Source organism: Protopterus annectens, chromosome 7.part1 (assembly GCF_019279795.1).
Source record: "Protopterus annectens isolate FY-2018-M chromosome 7.part1, PAN1.0, whole genome shotgun sequence".
Classification (NCBI taxonomy): Eukaryota; Metazoa; Chordata; order Ceratodontiformes; family Protopteridae; genus Protopterus; species Protopterus annectens.
Window position 1 is genome coordinate 345,513,171 of NC_056740.1, and position 17,096 is coordinate 345,530,266.

General features: G+C 43.4%; 1 protein-coding gene across 1 annotated transcript in view; it reads right to left on the reverse strand.

The window, feature by feature from the left end:
• Nucleotides 1–17,096, reverse strand: part of DNAH12 (dynein axonemal heavy chain 12) — a 4,520,724-nt gene that overhangs the window by 3,917,298 nt on the left and 586,330 nt on the right. Inside the window, exon 6 of the mRNA XM_044078497.1 lies at nt 4,789–4,977. Within this exon, the coding sequence (XP_043934432.1) occupies nt 4,789–4,977 (189 nt within the window). The remainder of the gene's footprint in view (nt 1–4,788; nt 4,978–17,096) is intronic.

Here is a 17,096-nt window from a genome sequence, read left to right on the forward strand (position 1 = left end):
TGAGATTGGATTTTTGCCAGTTTATGGTTATGCCTAGCCTTTGGGCGCTTCTTCCAGTAGATGTCTGGTGAGGGCGGAAATGAGCCAGTCGTCTAGGCTTGGAAACACCTGGAATCCTTGAAGTCGCAAGTGAGCTGTGACAACTGCCATGCACTTTGTGAACACTCTGGGGTCTGTAGAGAGTCTGAAGGGCAGTACTCTGAACTGGTAGTGACTGGCTCCTGCACAGAAGTGCAGAAATCTTCTTGATGGCCTGTCCACTTTTATGTGGTAGTATGCATCTTGAAGATCTATCGAGCACATCCAATTGTCTCTTTCCAAAAGCGGGAGGATAGACTGTATTGTTACCATCTGGAATTTTTGTACTCTCACAAACTTGTTCAATACACTGAGATCCAAAATTGGTCTCCAGTCCCCGGTTTTCTTTGGCACCAAAAATAGTCTTGAGTAGAATCCAGACCCTATCTGGTCTGGAGGGACTATTTGGATGACTCTTTTTCTTAGCAGCTTTTCTATCTCTAATGCTGCTTCTTCCCTTTGACTGGGTGGACCGTCGGGAAGGTTCTTTGAAGGGATGGGGCAAAGTTCGAAGGGGATATGATAACCTCTGGTTATAATCCTTTGTACCCAAGAATCAGTGGTGATGGTTAGCCAGGCAGAAGGGTAGAAGGAGAAACGTCCCCCAACCACCTCCAGAGGAAAGGAGTTGGGCCGCTCTTCAGGAGCACTGGTAGGATTGGCCAGTGAAAGAATCCCTGGAACCCTGGTTACACAGACCCCTCGGCGTCTTCCCTGAGAGTTTCCCCCTCTGCCCCTAGGGGAGAACTCGGCCTGTGTGTCACGGAAAGGACCCTGAGATTTTTTTAACCATATCTTCCCACTCGTTTGGTTTCACATCTGGCCAGTTTTCTTTTAATTTTGGGTCCAAACAATGAGGAGGGTTCAATGGGAGCATTAAGAAAGAAAGCCTTAAAGGGTTCCGTGAAATTGTACAAGCGCATTCATGCATGTCATCTTAAGACCGCAGCCGAACCTGCTGCTCTAGCTGGTCCTTCTGATGCGTGAGATATCAATCGCATAGAGGAGTTAGATATAGATTCAATGGTAGCCAGCTGAGAGGCCACTTTGTCACGGACCTCATCAGACAAGGCACCAGCCAAGGTTTCAGAGAGCTCAGAAACTAGATCCTTTTGAAGCCTGGTAAAATGTGCCATATAATTCAGGGACCTGATAGCAAAGGTCGCTGAAGCAAAGGTGCGCTTCCCTATCCTGTCCAGGGCCCAGGACTCTTTGTTAGGCAGATGGACAGTCTGGCTTTTTTCCTCTGCCAGATCCTTTTTTGTTGTGGCTGCCACCACCAAAGCATCCACAGAAGACCTTTGGACCAATGGGGATCCAAAGCAGAAGGGGACAAGATATTATATGGCCTCCGGGGAATAGCTTCGCCGGTATCAGGAGCCTTCCAAGCACACTGTACGATGAGCTGGACAAGTTCATCGGCAGGAGGAGTTACCCAGGAGGTAGGGGGCCGGGTGCGAAATGCCTGTAGGAACACAGATTCCTCAGAGGTCGGATTAGAGGACTGCCAGTCACCTTTCTGTTTCAGGATTTCAAGGATATCACCAAAGGATACCTCAGAGGGTGACCGAGGGGATCCTTCCCTCTCATCGAAATCTGTGTCTTCAGTGAGGGACTCCTCTGTGGAGTCCATGTGCTTCCTCTTACACAAACTTTTCCGGAGGACCTCCTCAGCGGGAGAAGCTGGAGAAGACAGTGGAAAGGGGGATTCCTGAGGGAATATGTCCTGCGGCCCCTGCACCCGGTGTCTGCTAGGTGCGACTTGTGAAACCAGTGTACCAGCAGAGGGCGGAGGTATAGACAGACCAGTATCGCCAGCCGCAGCGAAAGCCTTCTCCATCAGTTGGAAGGCTGGTCCACCCGAAGAGGGGTGCATGTCTAGAACAGGGGTCAATCCTCCCCTAAGTGGCTCAGCCTGCCGACCTGGAGTCCCTGGATGGCTGTGGAGCAGCAAATTATGTGTGTCACAACTGACATCCTGGGTCGTAGTAAAACTTTCCTGCCATGAAGGCAACTGCGGTTCCTTAGTGAGATCCATAAAGGGAACCGCAGAAGGGGAAGACTGTGCTATATCCATGGACTTCAAAGGCAATGAAGGAGGAGAATAAGAAGGGGTCTTTGGAGATGGGTCATCACCTCCCAAGGAAAGATCGTTCCTGAGGGGTGGGATACCTCTAGCCAAGAGTACCTGATCCACAAGACGCAACACGTCATGTTCGGAAAGGCTTCTATTGGACCTCACAGAGACTGAGGGAGAAACAGGCCTGTCCACAGAAGAGGCAGACTCGGTGCCCAACTCATCTATCCGCACAGAGGACAACTGTGCCGAGATAGACTGGACTACTGTTGTCTGCACCGAAGAAGTCATCGGTGCCGAGGTCATGGTCTGCACTGACACAGGGATCGGTGCCGAAGTGGTTGTCGGTGCCGAAACTGGAACTGACAAAATTGGAGTCAACAATAAAGGCGTCGGTTCAGAGGAAGATCTCTGAGCCGACACGGTCAAGATCTGTGCCAACTGAACGGTCGGTGCCGATACAGTGGTAATAGTCTGAACCGAGGAGCCCCTCGGTGCTGATATAGTGAAGGCTGCAGGAGAAGACGGAGCCGAGATCACTAATGGAGCCGAAGGCCTCGGTGCCGACATTCTAGGCACTGAAAGCACTGGGGCTGACTGAGAGAGCTCCGGAGCCAAAACTTTAGCCTTTCTAGGTTTTGGTTGGCGGGAGTTTCCAGCCAGGGACGAAGGCAAAGATTTAGCCTAAGTAGTAACATCCAAGGTTTTCTTATGGGCACTAGGAGGGGTTGAGGCCTCTGACCCAAAAATAGCCTCTGAAAGGGGAGATTTAAGAAGCCCCTTCAGTAACAGCTTATTTTTCCTTTCCAACAAGGTTCTATTAGAGAAGTTCTGACAAACAGTACAAGGTGGGTCAACAGACAAATGGGAAGCTCCCAAACAATAAACACACAAAGAGTGTGCATCAGAAGTAGGCAATTTGTGTCCACAGTCAGAACACTGCTTAAACCCTGGACTACCTTTCTTATCTGCCATGACAGCAAATTAATTAATAGAAAAAATACCAGCTATAGTACAAGAGAGTACCCGAAGGTATGAGAGAAAAAGGAAAGGGATTACCAATGATGGTAAAGAGAGAATACCTCGCGGTAAGAATGGTAAAGAAAGAAGCAGAAAAACCTGAAGAAACTATGTACGCTAGATGCGATAGGGTAAAAGACAATAAAATATGAACTTTTCTGACAGAAAAGTAATCTGTAAAAATATTAAACAACAAGTAACTGTACTTAGCTCAAGAGAAGTAGCTTGACAAGACTGAATGGCAATGTGGCAAACGAAATCTGAGGTAACAGGGAGAGGGGAATTATGGGTAAGAGTTTAGCTCGAGAGTTTGTAGCTGACGCGAGCTTGGAAAATGGCCGGCTCAGTTCCGAGGTCGGAATCGATACCCATGCGTAAGGAATGCGCGAGGATTAACAATATCAGATGGTAAGTTTAAACATTAAAAATAATATGTGGAATTTTTTTTTCCCCAAAGGGACTTATCTGCCCAGCAATAGAACAGTTTAAGCCGAACATCAGTCCTTGAAAGCCCACAGAGGAGTGCTCTCTAAAGTGGCAGGAAAGCTCTGAAAGTATTGTCATCCAAACCTGTCTTTTAGTCAGCTCAGCCAGAGCTAACAGGTTGGTTGCATGGAAGGTGCCCTGAAGTTTTGGAAGCTGGCCAGCTGTTACATCCTATGCATGATATAACCCATATAACTGGCTACTACAACAGTGATTAATATGACAAACATCTGTCTTTTTATGGTGGTTATGCTTTCTCCCTAGAAAAAAAAAAAATACTTGATTGAGCAAGTCTCGAGCCATGGATATTTCCAGGGGAAAGCATATGGCTAATTAGCATTAGCTGCTCCCCCAAACTGCCACATTAGCATGCAGCTGTCCATGTGAGACCACCCACCATGCTGCTGCCTCATGAGGGGAAAACCTCGGCCACAGAGTGGTCTCTGAATCAAAAAGTCTTATCACAATGGGGAAAGCTTCTCAGCTAAGGTTTCCCCTTATCTTTCCCTTTTCCATTGCAATGCCTGTACATTATAGCATGCTAAGTAACTTAATGTCTTGTCTGCTGCCTTGCTTACATTAAAAAGCCAATAGTTCTATGTTTTCAGTGTGTGGAGAAGAATATGTTGACTGATACAGTGATGAGGATCATATAGATCACTTTATCATTTGCTACTTCCACAAGTTTTCCCACAATGTGTATAATCTATGCTGAATGCAAGCAATGCAAAACTCTACTTCTCAGGACTGCAGCTGTCGCGTATTCCTTCTGTCCCAAACAACTCACATGTGCTCAACAAGTTATTTACCTTTATTTTTGCCAGAACACTTTTACAACAAATTATTTTTGCTTTCAGTTTCATTTATTTTTGAAGCATACTGAACTGTAAAGATAGAGAACCGGATTTCACTTATACCACCTCTCACTAACATATGCTAGGATCTTGAATAACTTACTTTGGTACTTTGTATCCTTGAGTCTTGCTTCAGAAAAGAATATTTTTAATAAGCCAAATGGATCTGCCAGATAAACAATCTAAGGCACAGCTGAATTAGTTTGGTGCTCTGACGAGATATATTTGGATGAATGCTTAATGCAGTAGAGATAAAGAATTCTATAAATATACCTGCATAGACTGGGATATGCGAGTCACTAAAAAGAGTACCACATCTTCTAAATCTTTAAAACTTGGATAAAACTCCATTTTCTCATCATCAAATGTCAGCTCCATCTTGAATATTGGCAGAAATCTTGAATCGGATGGGTCAAAAAGTTTCACATATTCTTCAACAGTTCGTCTCAAAAGGTCTTTCAACTAAAGAAAAAACAAATGCTTTTAAAACAGTGTAAAACCTTCATTATAGTAAACATAAGTTTGTTATCAATTAACATTAAAATAAAATCTACAAAACCAAATGATGCAATTATATTTCTCTAACACAAAAAGAAATTGCTTCATTTTTTTACATTCCAATGAATCAAAAGACATTTGAGAATATAAGGTTTCAGACTGCATGATTCTCTTTTAACATGTTAAATATGACTACATAAAGGAAAAAAAGCAGAGAATTGAAAAATAATTAGTGTATGCATGCAGCAGTTCTACTGATAAGGTAATAAGTCACATTCGCATAAATATAAGCCATAAACAATATGGCAAAGAATGTCTTCATCTACTCATTACAAGTTTTAATGTAAAACAGTGTTCTTTAAATGCTTTTGACAGCTTAAAGTTGTAATTGAGCTAAATATAATCCTGTGCCTGAAGATTAAAATATATTTGAAGTGTTTACATGAAAGATAACAAGTGCTTTAATTCTTTTGTCTGAAATCTGTGATGGTATTTCCTGAAACACTATACACCACTTACTCAGGTCTAATACATTAGTGATATTATGCATACTTTAAACAGAAAATTTCCTCAACAACCCCCCACCAACAGAAACTGAAACAGCTACATATTGGGCCCCATTTATACTAAAATAATAACAATAAAAAAGAAGTTATGTACTCACCATAATGTTCCATCTCTGTTATCCCTTTTCATTCTTCCTCAGCTCTTGGGTTCAGATACGATCCTCGGATCCGACTCAGCTGCTTCTACTAGTTCGTGGCTCACTGAAAGCTCTCAAGCTCCTCCCCTTCACATAATGCCCTAGTCCCTAACATATTTCAGATCTTGTTTTATATCTACAGACCATTGCAAAGGAATAACAAAAGTAAAATAATCAGTTAAAACTGACACTCAAAGAAAGGAACACGGTTCCTTTAGCACCTTCAATCCTTCCAAAAGAATGGAGGAGGTTGGTGGGAGGGTAGTTGCGGAAGAATGAAAATGGACAACACAGATATAACGTTATGGTAAGTACATAACTTTTTTATCTGATGTTGTCAATGTTCAGTCATTCTTCAGTTCTTGGAATAGAGTCCCCAGCTACCTAAACCCTGGGAGGACTCTGAGGAAGGATATTCCTGAATACTGCTGAGTTAATTGCTGCTCTTCCCCTAGAGACCAGATCTGACTTGTAATGAGCAATAAAAGTATGAAGACTGACCCAAGTTGTGGCTGCACAAATATCATCTAGAGAAGCTCTGGACAAAAAAGGTGAAGAAGCAGCCATAGTTTTCATGGAATGTGCTCTTGGTGGTTTGGGTAAGGATATGCCCAATTTATTATAAACAAAGGTGATACAGTCAGTCAACCATTTAGCTAATGTTACTTTAGATGACTTGCCCAACTTTTAAATCTGAAAAGGATACAAACAGTTGTTCTGGTTTTCTAAAATCTTTTGTTGATTAAAAGTAAAAACGTAATTGTCTGTGAATGTCCAATAGATGTAAGATATTTTCTCCTTTATTTGAAAAATTTGGAAAGAAGACTGATAAGTTGATAGTTTAATTCATATTAGATTCTGACACCACTTTAGGAAGAAAGGAAGGGTTGGTTCTTAAGGATACTCTGTCTATGTAAAATCAAGTAAGGGGATTTAGATGACAAGTCCTACAATTCAGGAAACCCTTCTGGCAGAAATAATTGCTACTACAAATATAGTTTTCCAAGTTAAATATTTTAGTTCTGTCTTAGTTGAAGGTTCAAATGGAGACTGGATTAGAGCTTCCATTTAAATCCCAAGAGGGAGTAGGATCTTTAATAGCAGGTCTAAGCGGACGTGTTCCTCTTAAAAAAGCTCTACAAAGTTTGGAAGATGTTACGGCTGAATTATCTATTCCAGCATGAAAAGTGGAAATGGCAGCTAATTGCACTTTAATGGTAGAAGAGCTAGCTCCTTCATTAAAGACTGATTGCAGAAATTCCAGAACTTTATATATAGGAGCATAAAAGGGATCCAATCGATTCTGTTGTGCCCAAAATACAAATCTATTGCATTTACTTTTGTAAAGCTTGCTGGTAGAAGTGTTGTGACTTGATAAAAGAATATGATGGGCAGGGGAGGAGATCCTGGTTTGTCTAGCAATCAACAGAAGTGGAGAAACCATGCAGCTAATTTTCGGCCTGGAATGTCTGGATGAATTGAGTCAGTCAGGTGAGACAGAAGGTCAGGAGTTGGGAACCAGGATCAAAGGGGGACGAAGAAGATGAGGCTAAAAAAAGGGAAACCAAATCTGATAAGGCCAATAAGGGGCAATGAGGATTACTGTGCTCTTCATTCGAGATGCTTTAAGAAATTCGGGAATGAGGGATATCAGGGGATAGGCATACAGGAGACTGGTGGGTCAATCTTGAAGTAGAACATCTCTCGGGGACTCTCCCAGTGGGAGGATGAGGGCAAAGAACCTGCTGCACTTGTTGTTGAGAGGGGATCCAAAAAAGTCACAGCACAGTTGTTCCTATGGGTGGAAGATCCTCTTTGCCACCTTCATGTTGAGAGACCACTCGTGCGGCATTAGAATAGCCTTGCTTAACTTGTCTGCAATCACACTGGACTTCCCCAGAATGCACAGTTTTATCAGAATTCGATTGCCCATTGCCACACTCTTAAAGCTTCTCGACACAGGGGGTAAGATTTGTTTACCCATTGTTTGCTGATGTACCACACCACTGACATATTGTCTGTTTGGTTTGCAATAGTCTCAGTGGGGAGAGAGTCTTGGAAAGCCTGCAATGCTTAGAGGATGTCTCTCATTTCCAGGACACTGATATGCATGTTGGCCTATTCAGGGGACCATGTACCTTGGACTGTCCTTACCAGGAAGTGTCCCCCCCCCCACCTGATCTGGGAGGCTCCCATGGTCATCATGGCCTTGGTTTGAGGAAGAACAAAGGGATGACTCTCTTGCACTTAACTTGATTGTATCCACCATAGAAGATATTTTTGCAAGCTTGAGAAATCTTTGACTGGACAGAAGGTGGCAAACAATGGACTAATGAGTAGCTAATGTCCAATGAAGTATTCTCATATGTTACCTTGACAATAGTTCTAGGATGATTGCTGCTGACATGGACCTTAAAGCTTGAAGGATTAATCGAACTGATAGAGAAGAGTTTCAGATGATTTTCCTGACCTGGACCTGAACAGTCTGAACTATTGCCAATGGAAGAGATACTGTGTGCGTGATCATGTTCAAAGAAGCACAGATTAATTCTAATGTCTGAGATGGTTCCCAATGAGATTTTTTGCAACTAATCAAAATTCCCAGATGGGAGCAAATTTGGAGTATTTAATCTTGGGCTTGTATCAGTTAATGTCTGGTAGGTGTGTTGATTAGCCAGTTGTCTAAGTACAGAAACACTTGTAATCCTTGCAGCCTCAAGTCAGCTGTCACTACTGCCATACACTTGGTAAACACTCTAGGGGCTGTTGTGAGACCAAAGGGCAGAGCTCTGAATTGGTAATGAACTGGCTCCAAACCAGAAGCATTGATATCTCCTAGAGCATCTGTTCATTCTGGTAAAATAGTATGCATCCTGAAGATTTATTGAGCTCATCCAATCATCCTGATGCAGAAAAGGCAGAATGGACTGAACTGTGACCAACCGGAACTGTGTACTGAAGTGAGAGCTTTAGAATTTTGAGATCCAAATCTTATCTCCAGTCACGTGTTTTCTTTGGCACTAAAAAGACTCGAGTAAGTTCCACACTCTCTTTGGTCTGGGGGGACCTCTTGGATGACTCTTTTTTTTTTCTAGCAGCTTGTGTACTTCAAGTGCTGCTGCCTCCTTCTGACTGGGTGGAACATCAGGGATTTTCTTTGAAACCAGAGGAAGTGGATGGGAAAATGGCATGATATAACCTCTGGAATCCTCTGCACCCATGAAACTTTTGTAATTTTTAACCAGGCTCTTTGGTGCAGGGATAAACAACCTCCGACCACCTCCACAGATGGACAGTCATGCCTTCTTTCAGGAGTACTGGATCTGTCAGAGAAAGAATCTCTTGATCCTTGGTTCTGCAGACCCCCTCTGCCACGTGGGTGGCACCTTCCATTAGAAGTCCCTGGTCTGCCTCTGGGAAAAGTATCTCCACTTAGATCTTGGAAGGGACCCTGGGGTTTCTTGATCCACATTTTCCAACCTCCTCAGTGATTTCTAGAAAGGGTTCATTGAGGGGTTGAAGAATGTATGCCCACAGCAGATGGAGTTTTACCTTCCTGCTCATACCTGGAGAGCATGTCTTTCACTTTGGGGCCAAACAGGGAACTTCTGTCAAAAGGAGCACTGACAAAGCATGTTCTGAAGGGTTCTTCAAAGTCAAATAAGTGCATCCAGGTGTGCCTCCTGATGGAAATTACTGAACCCACTGACCATGAGGTACATTTTGATACATGAGACACAAGCCTCATGGACAAATTGGAAGTGGACAGAAGGGTAGCCAACTGCGAGGTAACCGTACACTCTGCCTCAGAGGATATATGGTACCAGAGAGGGATTTGGTAAGTTCTTTATTCAAATCTCTCTAGAGTCTTGTGAAGGTTTCCAGATAGTTCAACAATCAAATGGCAAATGTTGCTGAAGTATAAACATGCTTCTCAAATCTGTCCAACGCCCTAGACTCCCTGTTAGGAGGATGGACAAAGGAATTCTGTTCTGCTAGTTCCTTCCCGGTGGCTGACGCTATGACTGTGGCATCAACCAGTACTCCTTTGCTCCAATGGATCCTGTCCTTAGGTGGTGTCAGGATTTTATCTGGTCTCTTGGATATTAGATCAACAGAATCAGGCTCCTTCCATGCCCACTGAGAGACCAAATCAATGAGCTCATCAGTAGGTGGAGTCAACCAGGATGTAGCTGGACTAGCACCAAAAGCCTTTAGGAAAACTGACTAGTCTTAGGAAAGGTTGTGGGAAGACCAAAGGAAAACTGACTACTCTTAGGAAAGGTTGTGGGAAGACCAACCACCCATTTGCTTTAGGAGCTCCAGAATATCTCCAAATTGGATGTTGTCAGGTAGTGATCTTGTGAACCTTTCCCCTTCATCAAAGTTGGTATCTACAGTGACTGACTCTGGAGGAGAGTCTAAATGTCTCCTTTTGCACTTTTTCTTCCTGGGAACTTCTTCAGTTGAATGTTCTGGAGAAGTGTTGGAAGAAATCAGTATACCCTGATGGGTATCCTGGTGGCTAACTTGGGTTGACTGTCCCTGTGGTAAAGATGTCTGAGGCTCAAGACACAGAGACAAATGGGCTAGGGAGGTCAGAGCTGAGGAAGGTGGAGAAGTTCAAGCTCTAAGGATACAGAAAGCTCTCTCCACTACCTTGAATGATGAATGCCTACGAAAGAAGGAAACAGACACCTCCAAAAAGAACATGCTTAAGCTCCCTCCTCACTGACGTCAGAGCACTTGAAGAGGGAGTCAGAGCCAAGCTGTCTATCAATGAGACTCCAAGGAGAACAGATTATTCCAACAGCTTCAAAGTTGACTCTAACACGCCAGAACTGGCACTGATGCTATGGCTACGAGCGTCAATGGTCCACTCAGAGATGCCACCTGAGTCGAAGATACCAGTATCTTTGTATCCAATGTGAACCACTCCAGAACCTTTGAATCAAACAACTCTGATACCAGAGGACAGATCGGAGAAAGAGTAAGCAAGGGGAGGTTGTACTAACTAGGGTCTCTGGACCTGATGAGGTCAGAGCCAGGAGAACCTCCATTTGTATCTGCGTCGAGAGGAACGTCATCATTCTGTCCATGTCTGCTTCATAGGTTCATAGGTTCATACTAGGCTATCTGCCCTAGGGCATTTATAAGCCTAGCCAGAGTGTGTTTGGCTTTCACCACCCATTTTAGATTAATTTTGCTATGCCCTTTTTCGAGGTTAGTATACTGTGCCTCTGTCTAACAGTGACACAGAAGTGATACCCGAGGTAAACCTACAATCTCCCATCCACTCATCAAGATTCCTCCTGAAGAGAGTCAATGAGGGACTCTGCCTAACCTGGACTGGGATTTTATTCCAGAGTGAAGGGAGCCTCTGGGTTATGAATCTGTCCCTCCAGCATGTCTTATTTATTTCAGTGCTGAGGTTCAAGTCTCTCGAGCGAGTAGCTCGATGGGATTTGGATTTTCTGAGGTGCAGCATGTCCATTAATTCCGGGTTGGACATGGCTTTATACATCAGTTACAGATTGCCTCTGAGCAGGCGGTATGCCACTGAGTAGAGCTGGAGTTTCTTTAACCGGGCAGCATATGGCATCTGTTTGAGCCGTTTGATCCTCTTGGTGAGGTACTTTTGGGGTCTTTCCAGTTGCTGCAGGTGTTTGGTAAGGTACATCCCAAAAGGGGCATTGTACTTAATTATGGGCCTGATGAGGGATGAGTAAAGAGGCACGATGACCTCCCCTGATCTAGATGTGAATCCCTTCATGATTAGGTGGGCTATATAAAATGTTTTTCTAACCACTTTGGCCACGTGGTTGTCAAATGAGAGATTGCTATCAACTTGGGTCCCCAGGTCCCTAATTACTTCTTCTGTACTTAATGGATTACCACCTATGTGGTAATTTGTGGGCACTTTGTTTTTGCCAAAGGGGATGACTATGCACTTTTTGGTGTTTAGCTTGAGGCCATGGCTCTGGCACCAGTTGTCTGTTTCTATGAGGCCCTTTTGTAGGATGCTTGTGTCGGCTGGAGAGTCGATTATGGTGCCCAGTTTGCAGTCATCTGCGAACTTGGTCAGCCACAGTCCTTCCGTGTTGGCTTGTACCTCTGAGAAATATATACCGAACAAGAGAGGTCCCAGGACTGAGCCTTGTGGGATGCCACTTGTAACTGGTTTGGAGTCTGACATGGCTCCAGCAATTCTAACCATGTGGGTTCTGTCCTTGAGCCAGTTTGCAACCTATCTAGTGACATAGGGGTTTATATTTAAGCTGGTGAGCTTATCTATAATGCCCGAGTGGGGTATTGTATCGAAGGCTTTTGAGAGGTCCAGGTAGGCTGTGTGGACCACCTTCCCCTCATCAATGGCCTTGGTGACTGTTTCAAAGAAATCGACCAGGTTTAAGAGGCAGGATCTGCCCTTAACAAAGCCGAACTGGGTAGGATCCAGTGTCTGTAGGTCCCCAATATCTTTATTTATGAGGTCCATGATGATCCTTTCCATAGCTTTGCAGACCAAGCTAGTCAGGCTTATAGGGCGATAGTTTCCAGGATCCGTTGAGGCACTACCTTTGTGGAGAGGGACCACTGTTGCTATACGCCACTCTTTGGGTACATATCCTGTAGTAAGGCTGAGATTGAACAGTAGTTTTATGTTTGGGTTTAACTCTTCTTGGAGTTCATGTAGGACGCAGCCCGGGACACCGTCTGGTCCCATTGATGCTGTGTTTTTTGCTTTGGAGAGGGCGGCTCTTACCTGAGCATCTGAGCGGTCAGGGGGCAGCACTCTGCTGGGATAGATATTTGCCCTTTTGGTGGGAGGGGGAGTTTGCGCTGAACCTGTCAGCTAGGATGTTGGCAATGTCTGTGGGTTTGATGTATTTTTTGTCATTTTGGACTAATTCTGAGCATATCTGGGAATTCCCATCCAGGTTCCTAACATAACTAAAGAAAGCCTTGTGATTATCCTTAGTGTCCTGTGCAATTTTTCTCTCGAAGCTGGTCTTAGACGATTTTATGAGTGCCCATAGTTTTTTGCTAATACTGATCAGAGATGCCTTCCCTTTTTGGGATTTTGCTCTATCATGTAGTAGCTTCCTCCTTTTATTGTATAGTTTGTTTATGGCTGGGGTCCACCAGACAGGATGTCTGCCTTTGGAGGATTGGGTCTTGGTTTTATTTGGGATTGCATGATCCATGCATTCCTGAAAGTGTTCATAGAATCCATTTATAAAGGATTCTGTGGTCTGGGCCATATTTTCCACAGGCTCAGGGGCTTTGAAGGATTCCTCCTCGGTTTTGAGGAGTGTGAAATTTGCTTTAGAGAAGTTTTTCACTGTGGTTTTCTGGGCAGGGGGTGGGGTCGGGATGTGAATATGCAGTGAGATTAGTTTATGGTCTGATCTTACCAGTGAGGGATACACTTCTGGTCTGGAGCACAGAGTCCCCATGTTGGTGATGATCAGGTCCAGTATGTTTTCCCCTCTTGTGGGAGTGGTAACAAGTTGTTCCATAGCATTTGAGTTTATAAATTCTAGGAACCTTTGGGCTAGGGTGTTGGAGCTAGAGTAATGCTTCCAGTCTATGTTTGGGTAGTTCAAGTCGCCCAATATAATGGTGTTTGGAGAGACCTTCATATTTTTCAGTGTTCTCAGGAAGGCCGAGTGGGGTTCCTGGGTTTGGGAGGATGGTCTGTAGCAGGCTATAAACTGGAAGGCAGTTTTACCCACTGTTAGTTGCACATGGATAGTCTCTGATGCTTCTTGCTGTGCCACTAACCTGGAGGTGTGGGTATCTGATAAATATTGATACTCCCCCCCCTTTTGTGGTTCGGTCCAAGTTTTGGGGCCGAAAAGCATGGTATGAGGTATAACCTGGTAGTGCTGGGGTGCTCTCGGGAGCCTTGAACCAGGTTTCTGTTACTGCACAGATATCGATGTTCTCCATGCTAAGGAGAGTTTCGAGTACGTGCATCTTGAGGTTTAGACTTCTGGCGTTGAGTAGCATTACTCTTAGTTTCTTATCCCTTGTGATACCTATGGAGGTGGGTTTGTCTTTTGAGCCTTGCCTAAAAAAGGCACTATGGGGGAAGCAAGAGCCTTTGCCAACATCCGAAAGCCCAGGGGCGACAGGTGCAAGCCGTCCCTAGTGAAGCATCGTGGCTTGTCGAGCATGTCATCCCAGGCAGACAGGCATTGGATCCCCTTTGAATGACACCAATACTTAAGCCAATTGTTGAAATTGATCATCTTGTCTTCATATTGTGGCATCATTCTTGGTGAGGGTAAGATGGTACTCAAGGTCAGGGTCATACCGGCCTGGGCTACATGCTGAGAGAGCTCCTCTATGTCTCTTTACATGTAGTCCAGGGAGGTACGTCTCAGGTCATTCACACCAGCATGGACAATGACCGAGTCATATTTGTACTTGCCTTGGAGTGACCCGAGTGCTTGTGTTATGTGGCTGATCCTAGCGCCAGACAGGCAGCTCACCGTGACCTTCTCCTTGTTCAGCCTGGTGAGCAGGACGTCAGTGTGCCTGACGATAGAGTCACCTATTACAAGTGTATCAGGTGTGTTGTTTAGCCTTAAGGGCTGTGACTGTTCGGCACACTGGCTTTGTGAGCTATGTGTTGCACGTGTTTTGTTTTGGGGTAGCAGTTGCTTGGGTGTCTGCTTTGGAGGTCTCTGCCGCTTAGGCAGATTTTTATTTAGAGCCTCCGGGTATGTTTTTGTGTGTTTATGTGTTTGGTTTGCTGTCGTGGTAGGTCTATGTGAGACTGGAATTGTAGTGAGTGTGGTTTCCTTCTCCTCCTGACTGGTTACGCCAGTACTGAGTTGAGAGAGCTTAGTCTCCAGTTTGGCTATATGGTTGTATCTCTCATGTGTTGGAATTTGTTGGGAGGAGGAGAGGGTTGTCTGTGTACATGAGGCAGTTGTAACATTGCCTCAAGATTCTCAGATTCACCAGCAGGACCGGAGAGGAGATTCACAACTGACCTTTGGACATGCTAGAATAGTATTGGGAATTCCTTTATAATTGAAAAAAGGGCCAATGGGGAACAAGGTACTCAAGGGGAGTTTGTGAGGGTGTAGTGCTTTTAATTTTTTAGTGCTGACTTATATAATTGCTTTAGTGAGCAAGTGCTCAGTCAAACTTTTTGAAGAGCAAGTCAAAGATGCAGTGGAGAAGGAGGGCCTTGAATGGTGATGTCTTGGAAAATGCTCCAAGAATGGGGGTGGCAGCCTAGAGGTGATAAGATCTGGACCCAAGAGTTGTGATTGAGGTGACTTTTCTTTCTGAATCTACGCATACAAAGATTTAGATATTTTTGCTGGAAGATCAAAACTTAGAGCCAATGAGGCTGTAGGCTCCAGGGAGCATTTTCTGGAATCTATCTTTTCTGACTTCTTAGGGGTATGAGCCAAAGAAAATGCTGGTGAATCAGAAGATTTACAGGGCTGCAAGCCCCTGAATATTAACTTGTTTTTACGGTCTATGATGGCCCTAGGGTTAAAACCCTTACAAATGTCATAGTTTGCATCTAAGTGTGATTGTGCTAAGCAACAGATGCATTCTGAATGCACATCTAACAGGGGAACTTTGTGACCACAGGCTGAACATTTTTTCAAACCTGCAGGCTTCTCTGACATTATAACTAGAAGTATTGCTAAACGCCAAGAAAGGATAAAGAAAAAAGATAAATATTTTTATATATGATACCTGATTAAAAGTATACAGTACCCAATTAAAAGTGTACCAACTTTAGTAAGAAAAATACCCAAAGGTACTGAAAGAACTACCAGAAATGGAAGATCAAATAGAATTACACAAGTACTTGAAAGGGAAAAAGGGAGGAAAAGCTATTAGTAATAAAAAAATATAAAAAAAATTATAAGATATCAAATATAAAATAAGGAAAGTTATTAAACTCACTGTAACCCAAAATATTAAAGGACTTGAGAGCTACAACAGTGACCACATCTGAACACTAAGGCAGTAAATGAGATCTGAGGTATATTAGGAACTAGGGAATTATGGGAAAGGGAGTAGCTTGAAAGCTTTCAGTGATCCATGAGCAGTAGAGACTGAGTCGATTCAAAGATCAGATCCGAACCCAAGAGTTGAGGAACAAATGAAAATTGACAACATCAGATCAACAGTTGTGTAATAACTCACCTTAACAGCTGAACAAATAAAAGGATCATCCTAGGATTCATTATGTATACAGGATAATTGCTAGAACAAAATGTTAGCCTTTAACCAGATTCCGTAGCATTCAGGCATCCTTTAGCATACAACACTGCAGTCTAAAACCATGGCCATTAGAGGCAGCCCTGTTATAAAAGAATAATCCACGTACTTAACTACTGAACTTTTTTGTTGCCCTGTAAAAGTAAGCTAGAAGACTGCACCGTTAACTATCCCTATGGCAGGGTAAAAGGCAAACCAGGAAAAACAGAATTCAGACTTAGATAAGCACATAAAGAATGCAAAACATTTTAATTTGGAAGTATGGTAACTAAATTAACAGATAATATTCAACTTCTTCCTATATAAAAATCTAACTAGACACAAAGTATGATTTATTCTCGTTATTAATAAAAAGACAGGTAGACTAAAAGGTTTTATAATAGGTACTGCAGTTACTAGTTTCAGTGTGTACCTAGTACCAGATAGCAGAACAGAGGGGAGCCTGTCCTGCAGCAATGATTCTATTATTCCAGTATCTGCCGTTATGGTAAGTCACTATTTGTGCCCCAAATTAAAAGAAAATCAACTTAAAGTCCAAATGCAGAAGGGACGATACAAAAATATGCTGAATCACCTTAAAACAGGTGTTTTTGCTAGATGGGGCTATATCCCTCCAACCTCCACTTACTTAAATATAAGCACACTAGGATTGCACAAACACTGGGGAATACAGCGAGCATGAAAACATGTTCCCAAATACCTTTCTCTTTCCCTTCACAGCTCCAATAATTGCTGGCAACATGTTGAAAGATTCTCTGAAGTCTACTCGGGGTATAAAAATACTATGCAAACTCTTCCATGTAAAAATCTAAAAACTTCTGGATTTTGTTGCATACCTGGGAGCCACATAAATATCCTCTCATTGTTCCTTTGTATATTGCCTTTCCATTCTCATATCCCAGTCTTTTCTAACCAATTAAGAATGATTCTAATAGTTTCATGCATTACTTTATATGACCTGCCAATTATTCCTTTTTAACCTCAGTTTCTGTTCCAGACTCAACTATAAAGTAAGCCAGAGACGTTCTTTCATTTAACCACTTCCCCATCCCTTTCACTTGTCCTACTATGTTAGCAATCCTTGGTAGGGAAGGCAGGCTCCATCCCCCAGTCCAAACTT